Source organism: Gadus macrocephalus, chromosome 2 (genome assembly GCF_031168955.1).
Source record: "Gadus macrocephalus chromosome 2, ASM3116895v1".
Classification (NCBI taxonomy): Eukaryota; Metazoa; Chordata; class Actinopteri; order Gadiformes; family Gadidae; genus Gadus; species Gadus macrocephalus.
The window spans coordinates 20,478,086-20,505,943 of record NC_082383.1 but is presented as its reverse complement, the minus strand read 5'-3'; the positions used below and the strand labels follow the sequence as shown (position 1 = coordinate 20,505,943).

The 27,858-nt window shown below is 44.1% G+C and overlaps 3 protein-coding genes across 3 annotated transcripts; all 3 read right to left on the bottom strand.

The window, feature by feature from the left end:
* Nucleotides 1–702: 702 nt before the first annotated feature.
* On the bottom strand, nucleotides 703–18,436 carry LOC132452440 (myosin-1B-like). Its single transcript, XM_060045076.1, has 39 exons — nucleotides 18,146–18,436; nucleotides 17,488–17,700; nucleotides 16,877–17,020; nucleotides 16,330–16,486; nucleotides 16,010–16,037; nucleotides 15,817–15,931; nucleotides 15,340–15,432; nucleotides 14,891–14,954; nucleotides 14,702–14,800; nucleotides 14,460–14,563; nucleotides 13,950–14,088; nucleotides 13,594–13,712; nucleotides 13,347–13,496; nucleotides 13,099–13,269; nucleotides 12,491–12,797; nucleotides 12,008–12,072; nucleotides 11,737–11,824; nucleotides 11,320–11,437; nucleotides 10,701–10,824; nucleotides 10,390–10,526; nucleotides 10,060–10,315; nucleotides 9,364–9,606; nucleotides 9,041–9,217; nucleotides 8,674–8,819; nucleotides 8,455–8,545; nucleotides 7,760–8,149; nucleotides 7,420–7,546; nucleotides 7,214–7,332; nucleotides 6,901–7,097; nucleotides 6,516–6,699; nucleotides 6,083–6,248; nucleotides 5,865–5,989; nucleotides 5,133–5,441; nucleotides 4,760–4,963; nucleotides 4,458–4,583; nucleotides 4,089–4,259; nucleotides 3,452–3,556; nucleotides 2,900–2,995; nucleotides 703–2,467 (listed from the first exon to the last, which is right to left on the bottom strand). Exons 2-39 carry the CDS (start codon nucleotides 17,686–17,688, stop codon nucleotides 2,324–2,326), a joined length of 5,799 nt encoding a protein of 1,932 aa, XP_059901059.1. The 5' UTR covers nucleotides 17,689–17,700; nucleotides 18,146–18,436; the 3' UTR covers nucleotides 703–2,323.
* A 2,014-nt stretch (nucleotides 18,437–20,450) lies between these two features.
* Nucleotides 20,451–25,538, bottom strand: LOC132452408 (protein SCO1 homolog, mitochondrial). The gene is made up of 7 exons (XM_060045034.1): nucleotides 25,209–25,538; nucleotides 24,749–24,859; nucleotides 24,516–24,606; nucleotides 23,888–24,085; nucleotides 23,347–23,439; nucleotides 21,802–21,917; nucleotides 20,451–21,167 (listed from the first exon to the last, which is right to left on the bottom strand). The coding sequence occupies exons 1-7, from the start codon at nucleotides 25,470–25,472 to the stop codon at nucleotides 21,033–21,035; spliced, it is 1,008 nt and encodes a 335-aa protein (XP_059901017.1). The 5' UTR covers nucleotides 25,473–25,538; the 3' UTR covers nucleotides 20,451–21,032.
* A 294-nt stretch (nucleotides 25,539–25,832) lies between these two features.
* tmem220 (transmembrane protein 220) lies at nucleotides 25,833–27,720 on the bottom strand. The gene is made up of 6 exons (XM_060045045.1): nucleotides 27,302–27,720; nucleotides 27,193–27,222; nucleotides 27,054–27,114; nucleotides 26,656–26,779; nucleotides 26,166–26,225; nucleotides 25,833–26,071 (listed from the first exon to the last, which is right to left on the bottom strand). The coding sequence occupies exons 1-6, from the start codon at nucleotides 27,404–27,406 to the stop codon at nucleotides 25,939–25,941; spliced, it is 513 nt and encodes a 170-aa protein (XP_059901028.1). The 5' UTR covers nucleotides 27,407–27,720; the 3' UTR covers nucleotides 25,833–25,938.
* Nucleotides 27,721–27,858: the final 138 nt, after the last annotated feature.

Sequence of the window (27,858 nt, the reverse complement as noted above, 5' to 3'; positions counted from 1 at the left end):
CAATCAGTTTTTATCAGTTAAATTAAGGCCTCCAATTGATAATGTTTTGATTTATAAGCAGACAATAGATTTATTCAAATTTAATTGACATGATGTTGTAATGAAAGGAAACCATTATGCAGAGTGAGTGATTTGTTTGATTATGAGGCTATACTGATTGCGCTGGAATAATTACTAATGTAGACTCAAATATTACCTAAAAACGCATAATTGTTTTATTTTATCTTTATAAAATCTAAAGCCGACTAATATTTAGAAATAACGGGCATTTAGAACAGCATCACGTGTCACAACATCCAACCATGGTCACACACCGATGACGACATGGGATGCATGTGGATTCGTTGCTTAATTAGGCTCAAATATGTTGATTTTAATATGTTTCCAAAAGTTTTAATTTGTCAATTAACGTAGCCTAATAGCAAAGTATTTCTCTGGTGTAAGCCAATTTCTACCAAGAGGACCAGGAAACCTCCTGAATATCTTCATGGTTCCCAAGAAAGCTGTGCCGTGAGTATCTATCTTGGACAGAGTAGGCTACTGTACAGATATTTAATCGCACTACAACTGCCTCAATACGTACACTGTATGTGTTCAGAGTTGTTCCTTCTATATATGCACTTATATTATCATCAATATGCTTAATTAAACATTAATTAAATATAGATATATATATTCAGACAGAGTAATTTGATTGGACAAGATGCTAATGAAGAATATAACCGCGGTGTGCCTTTTAACAAATGATGTATCACTCCGCTTCACAGGTGTATATCATAACTGTCTCTTAGCGACCATAAGCTGTTAACTCCCCTGAAGCGACTGACAACAGACTCTTTCATTGGTTGTACAATATTTGTTGTACAATATGGAAACAGACACGGATTAATGTTCATGATACAAAGACGCTGGCCTGCGGTAACGTGTCACAAAGTAGCGAGCTAGGAAAATGATTGTGTTGCCTGGCAACAGTCCAGATAGATGTCCCGCTGCCGAACTATTTGTGTTTGCGGAGCAAGATTAATGATGAATGAGTGAATGAAGTAAACCAATCTGAATATGTTGTCGCATACTGATAACTGGATCTTGAAGAACTGTTGAATAAAAGCGAAATAACGGCTGTGATTCCGTAAGTTTAATGAGTACGCTGACCACAGCCTCAGTGCAGCAGCTTCAGGATTGGGAGTGCTGATACAGTAACAGTTCTCTCTCTCGTGTGATTTTGCTTGTATATTGAGTTGGACGGCATGGCCCCAGTGTCATTTTCAAAGAAAAAAATAATTTCTTCATTAACTCGTACGTATATTATATTTATACAACCGTATAATGTGATTTATATTTTGTTTGATGGTTGCTTGACTTGGATGAGAGCTTGTCATGAGGCGGAATACATAATCCAAGTATTGGGAGTCTCCGAGATGGCACCCTCTGGTGGCGAACAGCTGCCACTGCTACTGCGACTATCATTCAGACTGGTGGTTGATTAGCTGACTGATTACTGTCATTTTCAGGATTTCATGATATTCACTCAAAACGACGTTATGTATGTCAACCATTTGCTTAGCAATGCGGATAAGACTGACTAGAGAAAGATGAATAAGATAATCATTTATTTTTCTTCTTATCTGCGGGTCATATTTCATGGTGTGGAAATAGCTTCTGCCGAAGTTAATTAGCATCGTGAAATCGTGCTCTTGTCTCGGTTGGAGGAGGGCTAATCTCAGAGATGAAACAATTGTGTTATCGATATTGGAATCTGTTGAGCTGTGGATGTTATTCTAAGATGACCTGTAGTAACCCCATACAGGCAGTCAGGCTCCACCCTAAGCCTGTGCGTTTTACACATGGATGTATAACATATTTTATGTGGTGTGATAAATATTAACCCTTTATGACAGCAATGCATATCCAATTCACACAGGTAACAAACAGTCTCACTGCTATTTGATTTCAGATATATTATTATAGATTGATATGTAATAAATATTGATGTACATATATATATTCAGATAATTGAGAAACGATAGGTAATTTGATGCATTGTGCAACTTGATACCTGACCTATACTTTGACAAACATTTATTCATGTCTCACAAAAAAAACGCATGGAAACACGTTAACACACAATAAACATTGTATTTATATTATACCTACTGTTGAACCACATATATAAGTAAAGGCATATGTATTGTGTACATGTGCCAAATTGCATTATATTTCTCCAATAAATTCGAAATACACTGTATTCTCTAAACAAACAAAAAAAAGCCAGAACTCAGTCTATTACATTCAGAAACACAAGAGCACTGAGAATATACTTTTCCTATTCTCCTTTGCCAGCAATATTGCGACTTTTAGCGCGGAGTTTGTTGACTTGAGACTCTGCGATGTCGGCGCGCTCCAGCGCCTCCTCCAGGTCGTGCTGAGCCTTGCGGGACTTGGCGAGATGCGCACTGCTCAGCTCCTCCTGTCAATCACACGATACAACGCCGCCCCTCGGGATGAGTCGCATAATGATACAGAGTTAACTAGTCTAATCAAAGTTGTAATTTAATACACATTTAACCCCAGTGTAATTCAGATACATGTACACATTGAAATACAGCCTTAAACGCCTTGAAATCATTATACATGTCTATTGGGGAATGTACAGGTTTTTGGTCCTTTTCTCAAGCACAATATTCATAATTTTATCTCTACAAAATGCCTTTGCTACCTTAGCCTCTTTTGTTAATTATGACTACGGTGAGTTTTTACTACGTACTTGACCTTTGTCTTGGCGCAAGATTAGAATGTTACTGTACAGAGACGAATGACCGTGTTACGCCGCCCACTTGCCAGTTAAACACTCAAGCACATATTGGTGTTTGAAAGTAAGGCTGAGCACGCAGCCACTCACCGTCTCCTCACACTGGCGCTTGTACGCCTTCACTTTGAGCTGCAGTTTGTTGACCAGGTCCTGCAGCCCGGCGGCGTTCTTCATCTCCTCCTCCCCCTGAAACACTATGCTCATCATTACTGTCCCCTCACCGGCCTGTCTGTACCTGTCTCTCCATCTAGCTTGTAAACAGGGTGCAGCCAGGGTTTAAAAGACAGTGAGGTCCGGCATCAGGTTCAGTTTATTTGGGAGTGAGGGGTGGGGTGGGTGGGGAGGGGGGGGGGGGGGCGGATGCTCGGCACACGCACCATCAGATGAACCACACAGTGTAAGCAAAGTACCAAGTCTAAACTGAAAGAGGCATGCACCCATCTCTGAGAAATTCTCAACCATTGCTGTTTTTAGATAGCTTCCAATATTTCCACCTCTGTGACCGTGTGTGTGTGTGTGTGTGTGTGTGTGTGTGTGTGTGTGTGTGTGTGTGTGTGTGTGTGTGTGTGTGTGTGTGTGTGTGTGTGTGTGTGTGTGTGTGTGTGTGTGTGTGTTTGTGTGTGCGCGCGGAGATCTGCCTACCTGATGGGTGACCTCCTTAATTCTTCGCTCATATTTGCGCACGGCCTTCATGGAGTCCCCACTGCGTTTGTGCTCCGCCTCCAGCTCTGCCTCCAGCTCCCGGACCTGAGGAAACACCTGGATGAACTCCGCCCTAGTAGAGGTACCTGGAGATCTCTAGTGTAGATCTCTAATCAGGGTCTTACCAAGGCATTGATCAAACCATCTTCATGAGACTCCTGATGCTTCCTGTGTATCAGGTCGCGGTTACTTATTCTATATTTTATTTATCTTTAAGTAAATTCTCAAGGAGCAGGCCAGGGTTAGATATATTTTAGTTACTGTCTATATTATGGGTGTCAAACTCAATTTCTCTGCAATTCCGCTGCAATAGTTTATTATTGGTTGTAGCATTAGCTTTATATTTAATAACAAGCTCTGAAAGATGAATTCTAGGAAAAGGAATTAAAGTTCACAATTATAATACAATTATTTAAAATGAATAAACAAAGTAGTAAAAGCAAGAATTAATGTCAGCTAGCAGCCAGACGATGATCTCCTCCAACAGAAATATTGCGTGGATAAGATAAACAGGGTGCATTCTGGGATGTGTAGGAAATTGATGATTTCAGTTTGCACATAGTGGGGGCTAGCGCACCCTGGTCTCCAGCTTCTGCAGCTCCTTCTTGCCGCCCTTCAGGGCCAGGTTCTCGGCCTCGTCCAGGCGCTGCTGCAGGTCCTTCACGGTCACCTCCAGGTTCTTCTTCATCCTCTCCAGGTGGGCGCAGGTGTCCTGCTCCTTCTTCAGCTCCTCCGCCATCATGGCCGCCTGCAGGGGAAACACGCGCCATTACTTTTTCTGACGTCTATATGATAGCCTTCCAGTGATTAGTGACATGGCTATGACTACTGATTTGCAGCGATACAGAATACGCTTTTTATGAATAAAGAGGCACGGGTTAAGGCGTTTTCCACAGTGATCCTTACAGGTATAAAGCATCAACTTAGAATAAAGATGGAGGATTACATCTGCGATGGCCTTCTTGGCCTTATTATCTGCACTCTGGGCTTCCTGGACTGTATCCTCCATGTCAGCGTGCAGCTGACTAATATCAGAATCCATCTTCTTTTTGCTGCTCAGGAGACAGGTGTTCTGCTCAGGTGAGGAAAATAAGGGTTAATACACTAATAGTACTGGTCTGCAATAGAATAATACATTGAATACCTCACTTGAGTGGATAAGCATAGTAATGCATCCAATGCTTTCAAACAAAAGGTAAAAAAACCTCTATTCTCTTTCTGACATTGACTTTAATGCTCCCGCGTCACCTGGGCGTGAAGCAGCTGAACCCTCTCGCTGACGGCCACCAGCTCCTGCTCGGCGAGCTTGCGGCTCCTCTCGGACTGCTCCAGGGCCTCCATCGTCTCCTCCACCTCCGCCGCCAGGAGGGCGCTCCGGCGCTCCGCGATCGCCAGCTGCTCCTTCAGGTCCTCCTGGCTGTGGGCGGCCTCATCCAGACGAACCTGAGCGTCCTGTCAGGAGAGGGAGGACGATGGTGGGCTTCACTTTAGGAGTGTGCTTTGTGTTTGGCCGTTTTGTCTCTCTATTGGAATCCTGGGTCAAAGGAGTTTGAGCATCCAGACCCGGGCAGAAGACAAAGCAGTGTTGGTAAACGCCATGGCAGTACAGTTGGTCGCTCACCTTGTGCTGCGCCTGGAGGTTCCTGAGCTGCTTGGTGGCGTCCGACGCCTGGACGTTGGCGTGGCCTAGGTGGACCTCCATCTCGTTGAGGTCGCTCTCCAGCTTCTTCTTGAGGCGCACGGCGTCGTTGCGGCTGCGGGCCTCGGCGTCCAGGGAGCCCTGCAGGGCGTCCACGGCCCTCAGGTGGCTCCTCTTCAGCAGGTCCAGCTCCTCGTCCTTCTCGAGCACCCTGCGGTCCTTCTCCGAGCGGATCTGGTTCAGCTCCAGCTGGAGGTGCAGCAGTTTGGCCTCTTCCTGTTCCATGGAGGACTGGAGGGCCCACACGTGACGGAGTCAGTGGAATGACGCCGCTTTAAAACCTACACCCTGTGGTTACACGGCGAGGAGCTTGCGACAATATTTAAATTAAGGAAGTGTAAATGAATCCAGAATATCCATCGAACCATGAACTATCCTGTGTGCGACCGCTCTAGGCCTGGTGGCACTAGTTCTGGGTAAGAGCGAGAGAGAAACAGCACCAACTCTGGGGAAATTGTATTCCATTAATGGCAAATCAGTTAGCTGTTAACGTTCAATGCTGAGAGACACATATTCATTCAGCATTACTGGTGGTTATCACTTTGACAGCCAATATAATGTATGGGGATAAGTAAACCCCTTTAGTATTGAAACAATAGTTTAATGGCCAGATGAGACTTAACTGTGGTTAGATAATAAATGCAAACAAGGCACCTCTGCTTCCTCAAGAGCAACTTGGATTTCACTCTTTTCCTGTTCCACTTGCTTGGCAGCTTTCTCCATCTCGTGGATGGTCTTTGCCGATTGGCCCAGTTGTTCGGTGATGTCAGTTATCTCCTCTGTAATGCAAAGCCAAAGGGTCAGATAAGAAGACGACAAAAATCCACACAACATCCAACAATAAGAATCTTGGGTCCAACGTTATTTCTTACGCTGGAGGTTTTTGTTCTCCCGCGTCATGCTCTCCAGGTGGTCCAAGGCCTCCTCGTAGGAGTTCTTCAGCTTGAACAGCTCGGTGCTCACGGTTCTGGACTCCCTCTGAGAGACCTCCAGTTCAGACTGGCTCTCCTCCAACTTCTGTTTCCAGTCACCAAGAACCTGACAGGGGGGTTAGGGTGTTTAAATCCCAGCCGAAAAGCTCTGGGTTCAAGCTCAGTCTTACTGTAGGTACCCTTAAACAAGGTCCACCTTACTGCTATTCATGCCAACATTTCCTGCATCTTTATGTCACTGTGAATCACTTGAGATAGCTTTTAATGGGATTGCAATAATCCATAACACATTACTGAAATATTTGGGGATGATACCCTGACTTGAACACATTCTTATGAGGAGCCTGCCCTTCTAATCCGGAATAGACTGTACCTTGTCAAAGTTCCTCTGCTTCTTGTCCAACATGGCGCTGGATGCATTTGACCGCTCCAGCTCCACATTGAGGTCCTCCACCTCCGCCAGCAACCTCTGCTTGGTCTTCTCCAGCGACCCACACTTGGCGTTTATGGCCTCTGTTGACTCCTCGGACTCCTGAAGCCTCTGAGCCAACTTCTTCCTTTCGTGTCGAAGTTCAATTTATTCACATTTCAGCTAAGACAAACTTGATTTGCATTGTACACATTGTAATGCTTATGGTAAAAGGAAGATACAGATTATAAACTTAGATTGATAGATTGTGTGACAAACAAATTAGAACTTGTACGACTGGAAGGAAACGACGCCAACCGCCAGCCATCACTGCCGAAGGGTTCCTTACTTGGCCTCTTCCAGCTCGTCGGTCCTCTGGATGGCGTCCGTCTCGTACTTGGTCCGCCACTGGGCCACCTCGCTGTTGGCCTTGGACAGGCCTCTCTGCAGCTCCCCCTTGGCCTCCTGCTCCTCCTCGTACTGCTCCCGCAGGAGCTCGCAGTCGTGGCGCGCCGACTGCAGAGCGTGGGCCAGGGAGCTCTTGGCCTGAAATGCACGACACAATACAAGTGAACGCACCGATGAGGAATGATCACGTAATTATTAAGTATCAGCATCAGCGCAGGGTTTGCTTCGTGTGGCCCTTTTGCGTATCGTCTGACCTTGGTCTCTTCGTCCAGATGTCTCTTCAGCTCCTCCGTTTGTTGACTGGCCGTGTTCTTCACCCTGTGTATCTGAGACAGAGTGGCTTCCTTCTCCTCAACCTGCCGGGAAAGTTCCCCTGTAGAGGGTTTTAGTCGGTGGCTTGTTAACAGCATTACATTTACCATAGTTGTATTGTTCTTTGACTTCGTACTGTTGAGTTTACCGTTTTCTGTCTGCAGACGACTGGCGAGTGTGGTGTAATCACTCAGAGACCTCTGGGCGTCCTCCGCTTTGCTTTTGTATTCGGTGCTTTGGTCTTCCAGGCTCCTGCATAGTTTTTCCAGATTTGCCTGCAATATTTTAAGACAATTCAATATTTAGTCCTATTTGTCTTTGAATTAGTTAGCAGGCGCTTTAATCCAACGCAACTTGTAGTGACTAAGAGCATCTTAAAATAACGTGTACAAGTGGGCTGCAAACAATCGTGACCAAACCAAGTACCACTGAAACATTCTAGCCCAGACACTATACTGCCCCCCATCTTTAAAACTGAAAACTCACACCTTGCTCTTCAGAACACTCTCCATGTTGCAGACCAGGTCGTCCACCTCCATCTTCAGCTCGCTCTTGTCCTTCTCCAGCTTCTGCTTCACCCTCTGGAGGTTGTCGATCTGCTCGCCCAGCTCGGCGGTGCCGTCCGCCTGTTTCTTGCGCAGGGCGGCCGTCGTGGTCTCGTGCTGCAGGGTTGACTCCTCCAGGTCCCGGCGAAGGCGGTGGAACTCCGCGTCCCGCTTCTTGTTGACCTCCACCTGGGCGGCGGTGGCTCCGCCCGCCTCCTCCAGCCTCTCGCTGATCTCCTCCAACTCCCGGGACAGGTCCGACCTCTGCTGCTCCACCTTGGCCCGGGATGAACGCTCCGCCTCCATCTCCTCCTCCAGCTCCTCAATGCGGGCCTGAAGTGGTAGAAGTGAAAAAACGTGATTTTCTGATTCCTACAGCTGCTCTGAACTGTGTGTTTAGAAACAAGGTTGTGCAGCACTTTTGGAACTGCTCCAAAATTGATTGTGTGGTTTGATTATTTTCAAACATGGAAGTCTGAAAAATTATTATTTTTATAATTAACTATAGTAGCAGTCTATTTGTTTAAAGTGGGGTAAAAATGGATGACATATTGGCGGTAATGTTGGTTTTTGGGTCTGTTTAGACATTTGGGACTGGAGTAGTGAAGAGAACCCCAGGTAGATATAGGTATACAAACCTGCTGCTCTTTGATTTTCTTTTGGAGTTGTATACTAAGAGTTTGTTCATCTTCCATTCGGCTCTGGAGGTTGATGACCTCAAAGTCCTTTCTGGAAAAAAAAGACGAATAAATACCATTATTTGGTCATTATCTATAATATCATTTATTAGTTTATAATTAACCTTTACACATGGTCCCTAGAGAATCCTGGTGTCAAGTGAGATGAGGTGTATGTACTGTTTCAGTGTTTCCTGCTGCCGCTGTCGGTCACTCTCTATGGTCATGATGTTCTCCTGGGAAAGCCTGAGATCTCCCTCCAGCTTCCTCCTGGTTCTTTCCAGATCGGCTCGCACCTTCTTCTCTTGCTCCAGGGACCCTTCGAGCTGGAAAATGTTAACATTCACATGTATTAAAAACACTATTCAGATACTGAAACATTGTTCTACAATTCTGTTTTGGGAAGGTAAATAAAGATAATGATAATACATTTTATTTTTTGGCGTCTTTCAAGTCACCCAAGGTCACGTACATAGAGTAAAAAACTTAAAATAACAACAACAAAGCATAAAATAACAGCATCAAACATTAATAAGGTGATACATACATCGTCCACCTGTTGCTCCAACTTGACCTTGCTCTTGGTCATGGAGTTCACTTTATCCTCTTCAGCTTGGAGATCGTCCAGAGTCTGCTGATGCACCTCTTGTAGTGATTTAATCTCCTTGGAAGACTTTAGCAGGTGGTCCTCCAGCCCTGCCAATTCCTCTACCAAGTTCTTGACCTGCGCAAAGAAACTTTGTCCGTTCATCATTTTTGTCCCTTTTATGCGATCCAATTCAAAGCATACTCCTTAGAAAAAGTCCCACCAGTTCTACGTACCTACTAATATATTCACAACCCACGGTTTGAAGACCACAGTCCACTGACCTTATTCTCAGTGGCGTACTTCTCCTTCTCCACCTTGGCGATGATGAGTTCCAGGTCATCGATGTCCCTCTTGAGATCCAAACACTCGTCCTCCAGCTTCCTCTTCTTGGCCGTCAACTCGGCGTTGATCTCCTCCTCTTCCTCCATCCTCTCTGAGAACTCCTTCACCTTGGCCTCCAGGTGAATCTTGCTCTTGATGAGGCCCTCGCAACGCTCCTCGGCGTCGCACAGGTTATCCCGCTCCTGCCACGCGAGACATACACAGGATCTTGTGACACCTGTTTCTACGCTTTGCTGGATCAATCTGTTCACCGAACGTTGAGCCTTCCGTCAAGAAGTACAACACAAAGACTTCTCCAAGGTGGATGAATAAGGAAACGTTGGTCTGGCATGTGGCTGGGCACCTATTTCTGAAAGCAATGACATTGTCATGTGATCCAGACCATCCTGGGTGGCTTAAGTGGTCTTCGAGAAGGTATGTGTTTTTTGCATTTCCGGTGTGTGATTATACATTTATCTAGCTAAGAGTAGACAAAATCTACTCTTACTGTTTAAGGTAGGCAAGTGGTGTGCAAATCATTTCCGACATGCAACCCTCATCAACATTTGAATGCCAAGAGATGGATGAAATATGGAAAATATACATTTACATTTTGACACGCAGGGGCATCTCTCTTGACTAACAAAATAACCTACGGCTTGAATCTGAAGGAAGAGGTCATTCTTCTCCTGAACCATTATCCCCATCTTCTGCTCCAGCTCCTTCCTCCGGGCCTCTGATCGGAGGTACTCCTCTCTCAGCCGGGATAGCTCCTCCTTCATGTTCTGCATCTCCTTCTCCGCCTCAGCGCTCCGGAGCAGCGGCTTGATCTTGAAGTAGAGCCTCATCCAGGGCCAGTTCTTCACACTCATGAAGGAGCGGATGTTGTACTGAATGATGTATATCGATTCCCTGGAAACAAAGAAAAAACTCAGGCATGATTCTTGAAGCATATTCCCCATGCTAGAACTGGATGCTTTATTCACCTATTCTTGGTCATCGCTTTGAATCTCAGCCGGCCGACGTAACCGCGAGAAACGGCCTGAATTCGGGTGATCAGCACAGCCAGGCGTTCGTCTCTCATCTCCTCCAGAAGACCCAACAGTCCAGCTTTGAAGAACACCTGCATCATGTCATCGGATAAAGGTCAACACATTTAACTGTGTTTGGTGGAATCGTGCAAAGGATCAATTGAGAACAATAGTAGAAGTTGTTCCTCTTTATAATGAGTGCTATTTATTGTATGCTTTATACTTATTAATTATTCCACATAATGCAACTTGGCCATTGAGAGTACCTTTGTGTATCCAAACTTGTACTGGGCGTGGTCCACATCAATGGAGCCGAGGAGTTTCTCTGATGCTTTTTTGCTGTCAATGAACTGCCCTTCCGGTATCGCACTAGCATTCAGGATTCTGTACCTGTGAGGAGGAGTACGTAGTATTTAGTATGCAGTAGCATGTGGTATGCAGTAGGATGCAGTGCAGGCAATCAAAACGAGTAGGAGTAATCAAAGGCAATGAAATGCTTTGATTTCAGGCGTCCTCGACTGTGCAGCACGTAACAAATAAGCATGCAAAAAATGCATACAAAAAAAACAATAAAGCTATGATTTGTAACCAAAAGCTAAAAAGCGTGCATGTACATGCCTAAATATCTTACACAATTATTGGGTTGATATTATGCAACCAGGTGTGAGTGTGATTAGCCATTAAAAATTGTTTGAAAAATTGCCCTTTTCCTTTGTTTTCCAGGCTTTTAATAGCTAATCACACTCACACCTGGTGGCATAATATGCCCCCTTTAACACATCTGATAACTGCAAACGAGTTATGACTATGAGCCGTCCACAGATAGGGACATTCTGATGGTAGCTGTTGGTAGAGGACATGGTAGGAACCTGGTCATGGGCTCACCTCTGTTTGAAGTCCCCGTAGAGGATCCTGCTGGGGAACCCTTTCCTACAGATCCGGATGCCCTCCAGCACCCCGTTACAGCGCAGCTGGTGCAGTACGAGGTAGTGCTCCATGGATCCTTGGAGGACAATCATTTTACCCGCTCAGCGGCACCACACTAACATGCATCATGGAATCAGTGTGACTTGGAAGATGGAATGGAATGATCTGATCAATAATACGTTTTGTACACCTGCAAGGTAATGGAAGATGTCCTCGCTGGATTTTCAAAATAAAACAACCCATGGGTGCAGCAAATTAGGGAGATTTGGCAGGACACTTACAGCATTTAAGCATCTTTCTCGTATCGGTATTGATATCATTTACCAGGATCACTTTCGAGGGAGGTGTGGCGACACATTGATCGGTTTGTTTTACCTGGTGTTTTGGTTTCATTTGGGATGATGCACCTGACAAAATGAGGATGGGTAGACCGGAGGTTGGACATGAGCTTGTTGAGGTTCTCCTGTCGGAGACAAAGCAAAGAGAACACACAAGAGAGCACTATTCATCAACTTTCATATTATTTAAAAGTTTGTTAACCTTAGACATGGTAGGACCTGCGTAAGAAAGATGCCACCCCAGAGATTATTTCCCCTTCTTAAATAATCGCAGAAAGTAAAACTCAAAAGAAAACACATAACCGTACCCTGAACAGTGCAGAAACCGTCTGAAAGGAAGAGCCCTTTTTCTTGGCACTCCTCCTACTTCCGTCTAGGAGGACGGAGAACAAAAAATGAACAAGAGATTTGCATTGCAAGTAGGGTTCCTCTTGTCTCACTCAACTGGTAGCACTATTGCTATGGCATTAACACTGCCAGGGTTGGGGGTTCGATTCTGACTGGGACCACCAATGCTATGAACATATTCACTCAGGGTATTTAAAAGAAAATGGACAAAAACAAACATAGTATACTACACACAACTATATCTATACTACATAGAGAAATAGCATTCCTATATTTGTGGCAGGACAAGACTAATGGTCAGGGTGGTCGGATAAGGAGAATGTAAGGCCCACGGACCGTCAAACTATATCTATACTACATAGAGGAATAGCATTCCCGAATTTGTGACAGGACAGGACTATTGGTCAGGGTGGTGGGATAAGGAGACGGTGAGGCCAACAGACCGTCGGTGGAGGCGTAGGTGGCGAACAGCTTGCCCAACAGCTTCAGGCCCGCCTTCTGGTAGAGCTGGGCCACGGTTTCGTTGAGCGGGTCCTTGTTCTTCTCCAGCCAGCCCGAGATGTTGTAGTCCACCGTGCCGGCGTAGTGCACCAGGGAGAAGTGGGCCTCGGCCTTGCTCTTGGAGGCTTTGGGCTTCAGGAAGCAGCTGTTCTTGCCCAGGTGCTGGTCGTACAGCTTGTTCTTGAAGGACACGTCGGTGGCCTTGGGGAACATGCACTCCTCCTCGAGGATGGATAGGATGCCCATGGGCTGGAGGCATGCAGGAGAACCATTTCTTTAGATGTTTGGTTTGATGGATAAATGGATGGATGGAGGGATGGATGAATGAATATAGATAGATAAATGTTTCTAGTTACTTCCAGGTGGATGATGGTGAATGTGCCTAACTTTTAACTTGTGTAACCTAGATGAAGATGGATAGATGGCTACTGAGATAGAACAAGAACTAAGATTGTACTTTGAGATAGTGTTGTTTTTAATCCCAGACTGGATATTGTAGAGATGGATTTTGGTGGATCTACCGGGTGGAAGTTGAAACAGTGCAGTTTACCTTCTCAATGAGCTCAATGCAGGCTGCCAGGTCCATGCCAAAGTCAATGAACTCCCAGTCGATGCCTTCCTTCTTGTACTCTTCTTGCTCCAACACAAACATGTGGTGGTTGAAGAACTGCTGGAGCTTCTCGTTGGTGAAGTTGATGCACAGCTGTTCCAGACTGTTCATCTGCAAGGCATTGTGTCGTTTTAATTCACAAATACATAAGAAGACTAACAAACAGAGGTTGCATGAGTCCAATTTACCTCAAATATCTCAAAGCCCGCGATGTCGAGGACGCCGATGAAGTGCTGCCTGGGCAGTTGCGTGTCGAGCTGTTTGTTAATCCTGGTCACCATCCAGAGGAACAGTCTTTCATAGACAGCTTTAGAGAGGGCACCCGTTGAGTTGTTCACCTGTCATCAAAGGTTCCAGAGTTAAAATGGATTTGTAAAGTGCCGCAGATTAAATCCGATGTTTAACATAGACTGACTAATGGAAGGGGCAGGGTACCTGTTGCACGGTCTGTCCTTTCGTGACATACTCATTTCCAACTTTCACTCTTGGATAGCATAGTGCTTTCAGTAGATCTGCAGAGTTCATGCCCATGAGGTAAGCCACTTTGTCTGCCACTAAGAGGAAGGATGTATGTAACAAAATGAACAAGGTGTTAGAGTAGGCAGAAAGGCAAACAATAAGCAAGATTCAAGCCGCAAGATTAAAAAATAATTGAAATAGTTGGTTTTATGTGGGTCATTTTTAATTGGACCTCTGCATGCATTCCAATTCAACTCTTGAAAGGTTTATCCTTGACCATTGCTTGCGGCTTGTAGCCCATCTTCTGAACCATCAGGTTGTTAACCTCTCACCTTCTGTGCCATCAGGCTCAGCCTGCTCCTCCCGCTGTTTCTGCTTGAACCTCATGTTCCCATGATGCATCACTGCGCCGGTCAGCTTGTAGATGCCCATCTTTTCCTCTGTGCTGAACCCAAGGATATCAATCGCGCTCTACAGAAACCAAGGAACGGTGTTTAGACCACCTGAGTTTACATTCTGAGTTTACAGGCAGACTTGGTAATAATTCACTTGGTAAAGAATCTTTTTGAGAGATCCCAGATAATATTGCATGATTGCAATAGAGCAAAAATACACATCTTAAAAAAATGCTTTTGATTCAATTGTATCATCGGATTTTTGTATTATGTATTTTCTCTTTCTGGTACAGTCCCAGCCATTAGGTTCAACCTAAATTTTAGCGGTCTACCTGGAGGCATCCCCGAGCAAGTGGCTCTAACCCCTACCTGCTCCTTCATGATATGAATCTGACCGATTCACATGTCACATCCAAATCCCTTTGGAAAAAAGCGTATATATCTTACATCAGTGGCGACCAGCTCTTCTTGGTCGCTGATGCTTTGAACAGTGATCTCCCCCTGGCTGATGAACGGGTAGTCATAAGGGTTGGTGGTGATCAGCAGCAACTCTGGTATAATACAAATATTGATCCTTGTAAAAGCTGTATTGGTTGTATGCATCAAAAAATTCCAAGACTTTAAAGAAGAACTTCTGTTAAATCCAATAAGTGGAATAAAGACTGTGTTCAGATCATGTGACCACCTACCAGTTAATTCTGGCTTTTGATTGGACAGGATCTGATAGAAGATGTGATAGCTTCTCTCAGCCGGGAGTTGAAAGGTCACCCTAGACTTCTCCAGTAGATCTGTGGATTAACATAAGAGGTCAAATATTCCTATCTCATCGCCTACATCACGGGATTAGCTTTAGCATACGTAGCTCCTGTCAGACTTACAGGTTTCAATATCAGCCGACGACAGCTTCCCCTTTGTTCCAAAGTGGATGCGAATGAATTTGCCCTGGAACATAATTATAATAGGGTTGATGACGATTAGTATTATGATCAGCATAAGGCTCCTAGGTATTGTTACCAGTGTTATCTATGCAACCTAATATATGCATATTAAAGGGCCCCTATGTTACCAACAGGTGTGATGTTTATTGGACCAAGCTTCCAGGTTGTCAGGGGGTACAATCCATTTGGTTGGCTTGTAGGGTGAACTGTGCATCATACATCTGAGTGGACACTCCCACATGTGTTGCAACTAACAGGTATGGAATAGCTTGTAATGGCTAATCAACTTCACAGCTTGTGGTACAAGAGGGTGCCTTTAATACTCATAAAGAATACCGATATAAAAGAGTGGCATTGGTTTAATTTGATTTTGACAGAATAAGACTCACGAAGCGAGAGGAGTTGTCGTTTCTGACGGTCTTGGCATTACCGAAGGCCTCCAGCAAGGGGTTGGCCTGGATGATTTGATCCTCCAGGGTTCCCTGTTAAAAGAAGCATGCTTCCTTGTTTAAAATAAACACAAAAGAAGAGGTCTCTTGTACTGGTTGCAACAAACAGTTGAGAAAGTCCTTTAAGGAAAGGAAAATTGATGTCCAGCTTATACAACTTTTGAAGGAGCAGTTAAAAAAGAACTAGGTATTTGTGGGGTTTGCAGGTATTTTTTTTGGCCCAGGATAGTCTAGGGGTTAGGGTGTTAGGGTGACTTCAAGCCAAAGGGTTCTGGGTTCGAACCCCAATGGCCGCAGGCTCCCTTGGGCAATATACCCGACATGTATCTGAAAATGACTGTAAGTCACTTTGGATAAATCTGCTTAATGCTTGTCTGAGTAGAGAGTGAGAGTGCTGGTACAGAAGTCGGTAAATACCTGCATTCTACCATCAAGTGGCTCTTTCTTGCTTGGATCCCCATAAGATGCAATTGTTGCAAAATACTGAATGACCCGCTTGGTGTTCACAGTCTTTCCAGCTCCGGATTCTCCGCTGCAAAAGTTGTACGATGAAATTAGACGAGGGTCTCTTATTGTGACGGTCAAGACAGGAAGTGGAATAGTTACTCACGTGATAAGGATTGACTGGTTCTCACGATCTGTTAAAAAGACGAACAATATATAACTCATAATTTAGTCTTGGGATTTTGGGATTCATACTTGAATAAAGTATTCACACAGGTGTGTTCTGAATTGGAAGTTACTGACAGAATATTACTTTTAGATACAATTTGGATAAATAAATAAATATGTACATGGGAGGTTGTCATATATTAAAACTCACACTTATATAAGACACTTGAAAATAAGTAAATCCAGGCCCACTTTTCTAACAATTCTTCCCCAAAAGACATACCCCTTGTGTGAACTCTTTTGTTAGTGTTTGCGTACCGGTTAGCATGTACTGGTAAGCGTTGTCGGAGATGGAGAAGATGTGCGGTGGGACCTCCTGGCGCTTTTTCCCGCGGTATCCGGCCACGACCTCTGGGTTGTAGACCGGCAGCCACTTGTAGGGGTTCACTGTCACACAGAACAGCCCCGAATAGGTCTGGACGGAGGGGGGGAGACAAGGGCTTGGTCCTCATTAGGATGTACAGTTGAAATAATTGTACCGCAGTGTCATGTGATCTTGATGAGAGGCGAGTGTGGATGTCATGGTGACATTGTTACCATGAGTGCCAGCATTAATTAATTATCGTTCTCAGCATTCCTTTGTTCATGGCGGGTCTGGGGAGGTACATGCCTGAAATTTTTACACATTCAATATACATTCTCGCTCTACAAAGGCTGGATGCTATGCCTGGTTATGTCTGTATGTTATGGCCCCCCCCCCCCCCTCCATATAATCCCGTGGCTCTCCCATGCCAACCCTACTCAATGGTACCAGTGGTTTGACCCAAACCCCTGCTAACCCGGCCCTCTGGGGTGGCGGTCTTACGTAGATCATCCAGGCAGCGTAGCGCTCCTTCAGGTTGTACAGCACGGCGGGCTCGTGGAGGTGGGTCAGCATGGCCATGTCCTCGATCTTATCGTACTTGGGGGGGTTCATGGGCCGCAGGTCATCCTGCTGAACCACCACAATCTGGAGGAAACAAAAGGAAATGCATGAAATTAAATACAATGACATGAACACGTAAATCTTCCTGAAATGTGTAACCCACTTTTAAGCGTGTGTTATACTTAAGGTGTTTAATATGAATCAAATAACAACGATTATTACACAGCTTTGTTGATTACTCAGTTCTGATTGGTAAATAACGGCATTCTTTGGTCTGTTATTCCTGGACAGTAGACTGCAGCAATAACAGACCATTGCATTAGGTGCTATTTCCAACCGTAGATAATTTTTTTGCCAGAAGCAATTAAGAACATTTTAATCAGTAAAATATGTTAAAAATCATAGTTTAAAATCAATTAAACCTTTTTGAGTGAAAACTAGTCTAATATGCTCCATTTTATTGACTAAAAAACTCTTGTCTAACTTTCCCATAATATCTAGTCCGTAATCAACAAGATTAGGACCAGAACCTGTCCTTATGCCAAGCCTACCTTTGCGTCCTCGGTTTCCACGGTGATCTTGGAGCCGTCTTGCTTCTTGATCTTGCCCTTCACGTACTCCTGCCTCGCGTCGGTGACGAAGATGGCCGTCTTGGCGTCGAAGGGCATGTTCTGGGCAGCGACCCGCTCTCGCTCCGGCTTGCGGAGGAACGGCGCCGCCACCCCAAAGATCGCCATCTCAACGTCACCCATGACCTACTAGACCTGGCTGTGGACCGTGGAACAATCTTAAATACGTGTACACTGGCTGTAATGCTCTAATTGATCTCAGTCTCATTTTAGATCGAAGCTCATTATCCTTGACTTAACATAAATATAATGGATCCATCCTTTGCTTAGGATACAGCCAATGAAGCACAGTGAATTAGCAGCAGTAGGAGAGTAGAGTTGGGTTTGACTTTGGCCAAAAATATGACTCTTGGCCAAATTTGGCAATTATGCCAGAGGCTAACGAATTATAAATGCCATTTTTCTGCCTGATCAATACAATGATAGTATAGATGCTTAGCATGGGGGAGCCCCAGTGGGAATATAACCCCCAACCCTGGTTATGTTAATGCAATGCTCAACCCCATTGAGATAGACACAACCACAATAAAGTAATGTACATTTTTGTATTTCTTTCTAAGAAGAGGTGAATAGCGCTTACCTGCGTGTCCCAAAACGAAAAGGTTTGACAGAATCCAGAAAGGGTTTCTAAAAGCTGTCTGAAAGATGATTATCGCTCTCTTGGTTTATTCCTATTCAATACTCAAGTGTGCCATAGAGATGCCCTGAGCCTAACGAGATTTTGACAGCCTTTATAACACCAATGCCGGGACTGTATTAACGCTTTCTCCTATATTTGGCCAGAGAGATCATATCTGGCTTAAAAGCCAAGTTGGAGAAAGTCCTCGACTGTCTGTTTCATGTCTGTTTTGTATTTTAAACAACCTAAGTATAGCTGTATAATGTAATGTGTAAACGGATTCGATTGTGGTCCGCGCCCTCGGTCGATTAAAAAGCAATGATCGCTAAGGGCCACGGATTACGGGCTACGGGGCCAAACATGGCCCTCATCATTTTCCGGGCTCAGGCGAGATTAGGCCTCCTGAATTATGGCCATGGCGGTCTGAAGACCAGGATGAGGCTGGAGATTGCTGTACAGTCTTTGTCTTAAGTCGTCCATGCACATCAAAGCAAGCCGTTCACATATTCAAACAGGTTCCAGCCAGACCAAAAGCCGTGACATTTCATGTAATCTAATTTGTATATCTATTTAGTACCCGTCAATCTAGCTATCTTGCACTTCAAATAACTTTGTTGTGGTATCATTGTGTATTGCTTGATATTTTGCCACAAGATTACCTTGGCAATTGAGCATGCTTGAACCCCTAAGAATATCAATAGCCTACTTTTATTGTTAATTGATGAACTATTATTGACTTATTGATTTTTTATGTAGCTACTCATTATACTACTTTTCCATCCGATCATCAAGTGTTTTCATAAATACTTGCTTTTATATTACATTTATATTACATCTGTTTACATTGGGATCGCTTGCATCGCATTCCCTGCGTGTTTGAAGGCTGCCTTGTTAAGCCTGGTTTGGGTCTGGGTTGATGGATGAGTCACAGAGTGCAGAACGCTCGGCTCACACTGAAACCATCAGCAGACGTTGTCGTGAGAATGCAGAACATGTCAGTTTGCCTTGACGGGGGAGAACAATGAATACACAAAGCCCCTTAGCTCGGTCTTAAGCCGGTCGGCGAATCAGTATTCATAGAGCACCAGTATGTGGTTCCACTCGGGTGTGTGTGTGTGTGTGTGTGTGTGTGTGTGTGTGTGTGTGTGTGTGTGTGTGTGTCAGCCCAGTGCGATGTCATAGTTCTAATGTTAATATTGCCAACCCCCCCACCCCCCAACTGGTGAATGCTTCCCCTTTTTAATGGGATCAAGATGCATTTGTTTCGATCCCAGTCAAATGAATCATTGTTGGAAGTAAAGAGCTGGTTGTCTTGACATTAACCAGCTGTTGGAGGATGTACATTTAGGGAACATCAGTTTTCTTGTGCAGCTCCCTTTACATCATGATGAAAAGGGACTGGCCCGTACCCCTCTCTGCAAAATATTATAACGGTGTATTTCTTAACAGATTCTACGTTCCCTGGCAGTCGGTGACCGACTAGATGGTCTTAATTGGCGTGGATATAGCGAGTCTAAATCCGTCTTTCCTTTTATCTCCCACAAGCTCAGACAGCTGCCTCTGCAACTGCTCCTCGGTAGATGAACAAATGTTCACCAGACTTTACCTAACTTTAACACCCCCATCCCCATCCCCCACCACCACCACCACCACCACCAGCTCTCTCCTGGCAGGTGGATGGCCAGAGAGCAGACAGTTATTCAGAGACAAATCGTAAAGGTCAAAAGATGGAGAGGCAGAGAGTGGGAGAGGGTGATGGAGGGAGACAGAGAGGTTGGGATAAAGGGGGGAGAGAAAAGTTGAGACAGAGAACCCCTTCAGCTGCTTGGGTCTGTAGGGGGAGGGGGGATTGATTTAAAATAGATGTGAAGGTGTTTAAGGGGGTCAAGGTAGAGAGAGAAGGGCCATGAACATGAGCCACAAGAAGGCAGGTCAAACACTGTGTGAAGACTTGCCAGACGGCTTGTGTCAACATCAATTTTAAGCTTGAAAAACACTTGTCATGTGTGCAAATGTCATTACTATCACTGCTCTGTCCAGTTTCTTCCCTTTACTCTGTAGCACTGTTTTGTGACTTACCTTGACTTGTGAATTTGCCTCGTTTTTGGTTGGAGGTTAACTCAAACTCACTTGCATAGGATCAAAGAGTCTGGTAAACAAATACCAACAGCGAGTGTAATGTCTTGGGACGGATGGCAGTGGATCGCTTTAAGAGCACTGTTTGGTTCTTAACTGCTCCGCTGGCTTCAAGCACTGTTTATATAGATGACAATGTTTGACTTTTTTATTTTCTTAAATCTCAGAACAAAAATAACTGAAATGAAAATAGTTAAACCCTTTATAAGGATGGCCAGTAGTGCAGAAACAATGCAAAGCATGGCGGAAAAAAAAGACAGTGATTACAATGAACAAAAAAAGTACTTATTTTCTTCCAAATTGCACTTTTATCATGAAATGGGGTCCGTCTTTTTTAAGCTGGTTGTGGTAGTGTTTACTTCACTGCCCAAAGCTCCAGGCATTAGCTGCTACCCACGGTGAAGGCAATCTGCCATTACATTGCATTCTTCTGACGCAGCCAGCGTTCTAAAGTGTATAAGACTTCACGGTTGAGTGATCTTTGATTTAACTTGTAATCCACGCCGGAGGGGCAGCAACAAACCCGCCATCCAACAGACCACTGCATTCCACCCACACAACTGCTTTTTCTTAAAAAAATAAATACATAGAAAATAATCATCTGAATAATCATTGGTCATTTGTTATCATAGCGTGTGATCATCAGTCAGGAGTCAGGAGATTCAGTCCCTGGCGATGGCCTGGGGTTTGCCTGAGCAGGTCGGTCCAGTCTCTATTTGCCCTTCTTGTGTTTCCTCATGTACGCCGCGATGGAGCCCGTGATCTCTGTGCTCGTCTTGTTCTGGCCGAAGTACTCGAGGAAGTCTCCGTCCGGACCCACCAGGTACATGATGATGGTGTGGTCCACCTGCCGAGAACCACGCCCCGAGTTAGGTCACAACTGCACCACGTTTACATTTACATTGAGGGAATTTAGCGGACGCTTCTATCCAAAGAGACTTACATAAAGTACATCTCTGAGAAGAAAAGTTTAGCGCTGTCCGTACAGTAAGGATGTTTATCTAACCCATTCCCCGTACACAACAAAGCTACTTACGATAAGATGCTACACAATTAGCTTAGTACTATTTTTAAGTGTTTACATTAAGTGGCAGGACGTGAAACATACGATAAGTGCGTAAGAGGGGTACTGCTACAAAAATGCTAGCTAAATTGAGGAACAGCTTTTAAAAGTCTCTATTGTTTCCTTTGAGTCAAGAGCGCAATCTCACTGCACACGAACCCCTCCCGGGTGTGCTTGGAAGCAAACACCATCTGGTCTTGGGGGGGGGGGTCTCTGGCCCACCTGTTTAAGTCTGATTGCTGAGTTCTAATATCCGCAAAGGAACCAAACTAGGGAGGGAAAACGCTGCAGGGTTCATAAACAAAACCTTGTTGTGATGAAAAGCGTCTCTCCTGCTCATGGCTAAACAGTAAAGACCTCCTCGGTTTCAGGTGGAGCTTGAGTGGACCAGCGAAGGGGAGGGGGGGGGGGGACTCACGATGTAGTCGTTGTCCTCATCCTTGGGCCCCTGGCTGTAGTAGACCCTGTAGGCCCGGGACACCTGCTCCACCTGGGCCTTCGTTCCTGTCAGACCCACCAGCTTGGGAGAGAACTCTGCCAGGCAGAGAGAGAGAGGCACCGTTATAACATTGTCTAAAACAGGGGTCAGCAACCTTTTCAACTGGCAGTGCCAGTTTGACATTTTCTCGTTAATGAGTGCCTTAAGCAACGATACATTAAATATTAAGCTGAATTATGACAGAGACCAAAAATGTCCATATAGTCCACAATCATGCATCCACATTTTGGATGTTTTTTTTTGTTGTTATATTTACCACATGGGCTTACAAATTATAATGACATATGTCCCATCTTAAAACACCATCTTTCAGAAACTCATTCAAAAACATATTTGCACTCTGAGAAATGTAAAAAAACAAGAATAGATGAGAATGTTGGAACCATCCACATCAATATCTTTAAGACATATACAGCTTTGCAAAACCATGTGAAGGCGATGCATACAGGCCACTTGCAACAATATTTTTTATATTTTCTTCTCAATTGATCCCATTTCAGAACACTGCTTTCAGTAACTCATTGAATCATATTTGCACTGGGAGGAAATGCCCAAAACAGAATAAAGTGCAAAAAAAATCGTTGGTAATAATTATGCTGCCGTATTGGAATGGGCGGTGACATTTTTAAATAATACTAATAAAATAAAAAATAATATGTATATCTATGAATATATATTTTTTTTAAGTGTGCCAATGACTAGGGTTGCCTACCCTAGGTCTAACATATACAGTCAAAGTTGTGCTCATTAATACATTGAGATTCCACAGCACATTCTAACAATGAATTATAAATACTCACTGTTAGTTTCAATTTAAAAAATTTCAATATCCTCATGTCAACGATAGTCTTAGCTATAATTTATCCTGATTAGGTCATTCAATTCTTCAACAGAGAAATCTGCCAATTGTAAGTTTTATGTCACAGCCTTGCTCCTTACAAATCAGCTGGCAATATTGTGTCTCAATATAGTGAATAATCGTATTTATGGTAAGCACAATCAACTTTTACTCATTCTTTTACTGTTTAGTCCAATTCATCGTGTTTCTTCATTCATTGCTATACTCTACATTCTGGGCGTTTACAGTATAGCAATATTGTCAAGAATTCTCTATGGTTTGCATAATAAACTTTGCGTCGTTATCATCTTTGGGTTGCTTTGGCATTATGTCCTTATGCATGCAGTGTCAGGATACAGTATATATATATCTATTTAGTATATGCCACACGAGAACCTCCTAAGATGGCGCGATTTAATTGGTTCGCTATCTCGGGATATTGGGCAATATCCCATGATTGAGATCTCAAACTCGGGATATGTTTTTACCTGAGGCTCAGTGGAAAGTGGGGAACTTGGTCTCGGGGGGCTATTCCCCACTATTTACTTTGCCTTCGGCGAATAATTATAATTATAAAATATATTTAGAAGAATTCCCTATGGTTTGCATGATAATTTTTACCCTACCTTTCACGTAGGCGGCCATGGCTTCCACCGTGTCCCGGTCGGGGTCGATCGTGATGAGGAGCGGGGTGAGGTTCGGGATGCTCTTTATCTTGTCTAGAGGGAAGCACACGCCAGGGAGTGTTGGTACAGTTACCATGCAATCGTTGAGAAGCGACACGGACGAACGACCATCGTGACGTGAGCTGACCGTGACAGAAGACGACTTTACAGCCTTTTTAGGCAGCAGACATTGGGGTTCGAACCCACAACTTTTCAGCAGGGACAAATTAAAAATAGCTCACTTTGTTAACAAGAATCGTGCAATCTACACTTGCAAAACCAGCTACATGTGTTCAGCCACATGTATGATGGATAGATCAGCAAACCAATCAGTACAGTCCACTGGCTAGGTTGGACACGCCCCTTCACGATGTCAACCTCTTGAAGCTTGAAATAGCTTATAAACAACGCTGCTGGAAGCAGAATAGCATCCATTTAACATCAGGATCCGTAGGGGGGGGGGGGGGTAAAGCAATGCATGATTGGAATAAAAGTGGGTCACCTATGGCGTCCACCACCTCGATCATCTTCTCGATCTCGTCAGGGCAGATGTCGGGGCAGTGCGTGAAGCCGAAGTAGAGCAGCACCCACTGGCCCAGGAAGTCCTCGCTCTTGCTGGGTTTGTTGTTGTGGTCCACCAGGGAGAAGGGGCCGCCCAGCGCAGCCTTGCCTATCGACTTGTTACGCTCCTTCTCAAGCACTGAGGTTGGAGAGAGAGAGAGAGACACACACACACACACACACACACACACACACACACACACACACACACACACACACACACACACACACACACACACACACACACACACACACACACACACACACACACACACACACAGGTAGATGCTTCCATATCTTCCTTGGCTTTTAAAGATTCACCTCAATGTGTGAAGCTTTACAAGGATTAATGAATGAACAACACTCTCACATGAACACAATATACTTATAAATGTGACACAATTCCCAATTTCCCATGAGAAAGATGTCAAGTCAACTCTTACAACGTATCATAATTAAAGTAATAAGCCTATGTGTTTGTACTGTAATACATAGTAACTACCACTGTGTATATATTTACTGGTATACTGGTAATGTGCAATGACAACATTGACAGTCAGTGCTCTTACGTTCTTCCTTTTCCTTCTTGAAGTACTTCATGAGACCCAGGACAGTGCCGCCGATGGCGAATGTGATGGCTAAAGATTTCCACGTCACAGGCTGTGCGGAAAAAGAATAGCAAACAATGGATAAGTCTGTCCCTTTGACAGAAACCATGATTTGAGTCTCTGCCAACAGTTGAAATCTCTCTTTTATATCTAGCTGTATACACGGACTCTATTGTAGTCTGACTCAGTCATACCCCGGTTTTTTTGGACTTGGACTTTTGACCGGGTGGAGGAGGTAGAGATGAAAACGCTCTGCTGCAGAGTGGAGGTAAACATCTGGTTGTCCTGGACATCTGTACCCGGGCCTGGATGGGGATGGTTAAAAAACAAAATAAACTCTCAAGAGTCAGCCAAAACTGAGATAGGATCCTCCGCACACACACTCTATCCATAGTCACACAAACAGACCCCACACACAGCACCAGGGTCTAGACATCATCAGGGGCAATCATATCCATAGTCTCTCTCACACACACACACACACACACACACACACACACACACACACACACACACACACACACACACACACACACACACACACACACACACACACACACACACACACACACACACACACACACACACACACACACACACACACACACGTCTTCTCATTCATTCATGTTATAACATCTTCTTGGTTTGACCTACCAGGCAATGGAGTCTCAAAGATGCCATGGCATTAGATAACGTGCCGTGTCGTCCCGGTAGAGCGCTGTGTATAGATCGGAGTGCGTGTGTATGTGCAGATCCCTGCAGAACCAGCCTGTACCACATATTGGGGTTTGAGAGGCTCAGGGTCATGTCTATGATGCCTGAAACTGTCGCGTCCGACAAGGAAGTAGATGTCAGTTTACACAACGTGTGTAGACTAAGCCGGCCCTGGGTCAGTTTATGTACTTTTTCGGACTGCATTTTGACCACAACTTCTGGTAAATAAACTGATCTAAGATCAGCGCTCGCTGTTCGCACGTACCGGATGTTGCGTCATTCTATGCTGTCGTTGGATATTACTCACTGGGGACATCTAGCGGCGAGTTTATGTATTGCGGTTGTTTTCAATGTTTTCAAAAGACACTGACACCATGAAGTAGACTGTAGACTTACTATTCTTGTAAACTATTCTCATTTGATATTCCTAAATGTTTCTGTCATTGATACTGAGGGTAGAGCTGTATGCTGTTCATATCTAGATTAACTAATATTTATTACGTTTCTGTACTGCGCAATACTTTCAGATTCTGACTCGTTGCAGTTCATAGAAACATTAGAGGCTTTAGAGAAGAACAGTTTAATGTCCCAATGTTGTTTTGAAAGTGCATGATCGCCTTGATTAAGAGTCGTATATTATATAAAAAGAAAACAGGCAGGGGGGTGGGCTTTAGATGGCCGTCTGACAGTGCGAGGGCCAGTTGGCTGTGAGCTCCTTGTTGTGGTAGTAGTACATCCACGCTACAAAGGGGAAGGCTGTGATGGCTGTGGCAGTGGACACTCGCAGAATTCCAACAGGCCCCCTGGTGAGAACACACAATCGTAAAAGCAACATTCAGTGAAAAAGAAAAATATAAATGGTTCTGTTTTAAATTAATCATGAAATATCTCCCCAACCTTCCGGAGTGGCGACACAACAGAAGCCAGATTACAGTCAGCGCTAGTCCGGAAAATTCTCTAGAGGAAAAAAGAGGGAAAAAAGTTGTTATAACAACAGCAGGGTTCGCTATTAAAAATATCAGCCTCATGCGTACCTACTAAGACAAGGCTCCAGAATAACACTGTTTGAAAGACATGCATCAATTATGATGCAAGAGTCTTAATTTCTAGAACATCCCTGAAATAAAAGATGAGGCAGAATACTAGTGTTTAATAAGTTGTAGTTGTATAAAAATAAGTATGTATCAGATGCAAGAATTGGAGATTTTATTCTTCATGTGTTTGTTAATGAGAGACATTATTATGGGCTGTATTCTGCGGGGTAGTCCTCCTACATACTATTCTATACTATTACATGAAGACAGTTCTGCCACGATGCCCTATACTAATACCACAGGTCCCCCGTTTAAACTCAGGGGTCGATAGAAATCAATGCAACATAACACACCTCCCCTCCTCTTGCTGGAACAAATTGGTGATGCGTTCTCTATATAAGGTCCAGCCCAACATGCCCAGCACGGCGGTCGAAACCATCACGTGGAGATCAGCAATCTTCCTCCACGCCAACCATTCTGAAAATGATCGAGAATATGGTCATTACAATATTGTTGGTTAGAAGAAGACCAACAGTTGACCTCTGTTTGACTCTGTAGAGTCAAACTGATTGAACTGAATGTTTAACATAATGTGCAGTGATAGCTTTTTGGCCACTTGATGGCGCATTTGGCATGGATACCTCCCTCACTGTCACTGGGTCGTTTGATCACGGAGGATTGAAGGACTTTGTACTAAGTCAACTCTTGTCAACTATTAATAATAATAGATCACTGTGCGTTGTTTCTTTACCTGTCACCTGGGGTTTCAGCCCGATAGTTAGACAAAGAGTTGCAGGAACGGCGTATCCAACCTGAAAAGAGCCATCTTGTAAACAAAAACGTTGATGGAATGTGATTTGCAGATTTCCAAAGCCTAACAACGGTCTTACCATCCACAGCCCTGCGTCGGGATCATTTATCTATATAAAAGGAAAATTAAATATTAATGTCAATCGAAAGTCCGACATAACAAGGCACTGTGGAGCCAGAACCACTCACCTGTACATAGGCTGCAAGAGCGAAAAATACAGACATGCACACATTGCAAACTTGCCACAAAACCAAAATACATTTGTTGGTGAACCCTCTGCAGTCTCCGTTCATCTCTGTAATTATTGCAAGTGTCTCTACTACAGTTATCCAAAACAAATACGTTCCCGGCTATGATCGTTCTGGATCAAGGCGATCCAAGGGTTTAAAAATGAACTTCTTTCCAATCCATCCGCTGAACGATTCCTTCTTCTTCGCATCCTGGACTTTAGAGCGGAAAGGCTCACTGGGGCCAAACTCTGTTGCCTACCTTGTTGCGGTATTATTCAAACAGACGTGTGATACATGTACGTTTTAACGACGAATGGGTGTAATGCATTCTGCTGATATCAGATTGGAACCAGACATAACGCAACAACAAATAAAAGTCCAGAAAGTTCATAAATAAATGGGCCTTCTTATTGACTTTGACCAAAAAAATACATAAATATTTTTTATTGAACATCCAAGCTACGTATTTATTTGACGTAACGGAAAAATGCATAATATTCTAAAATGTTAAATAT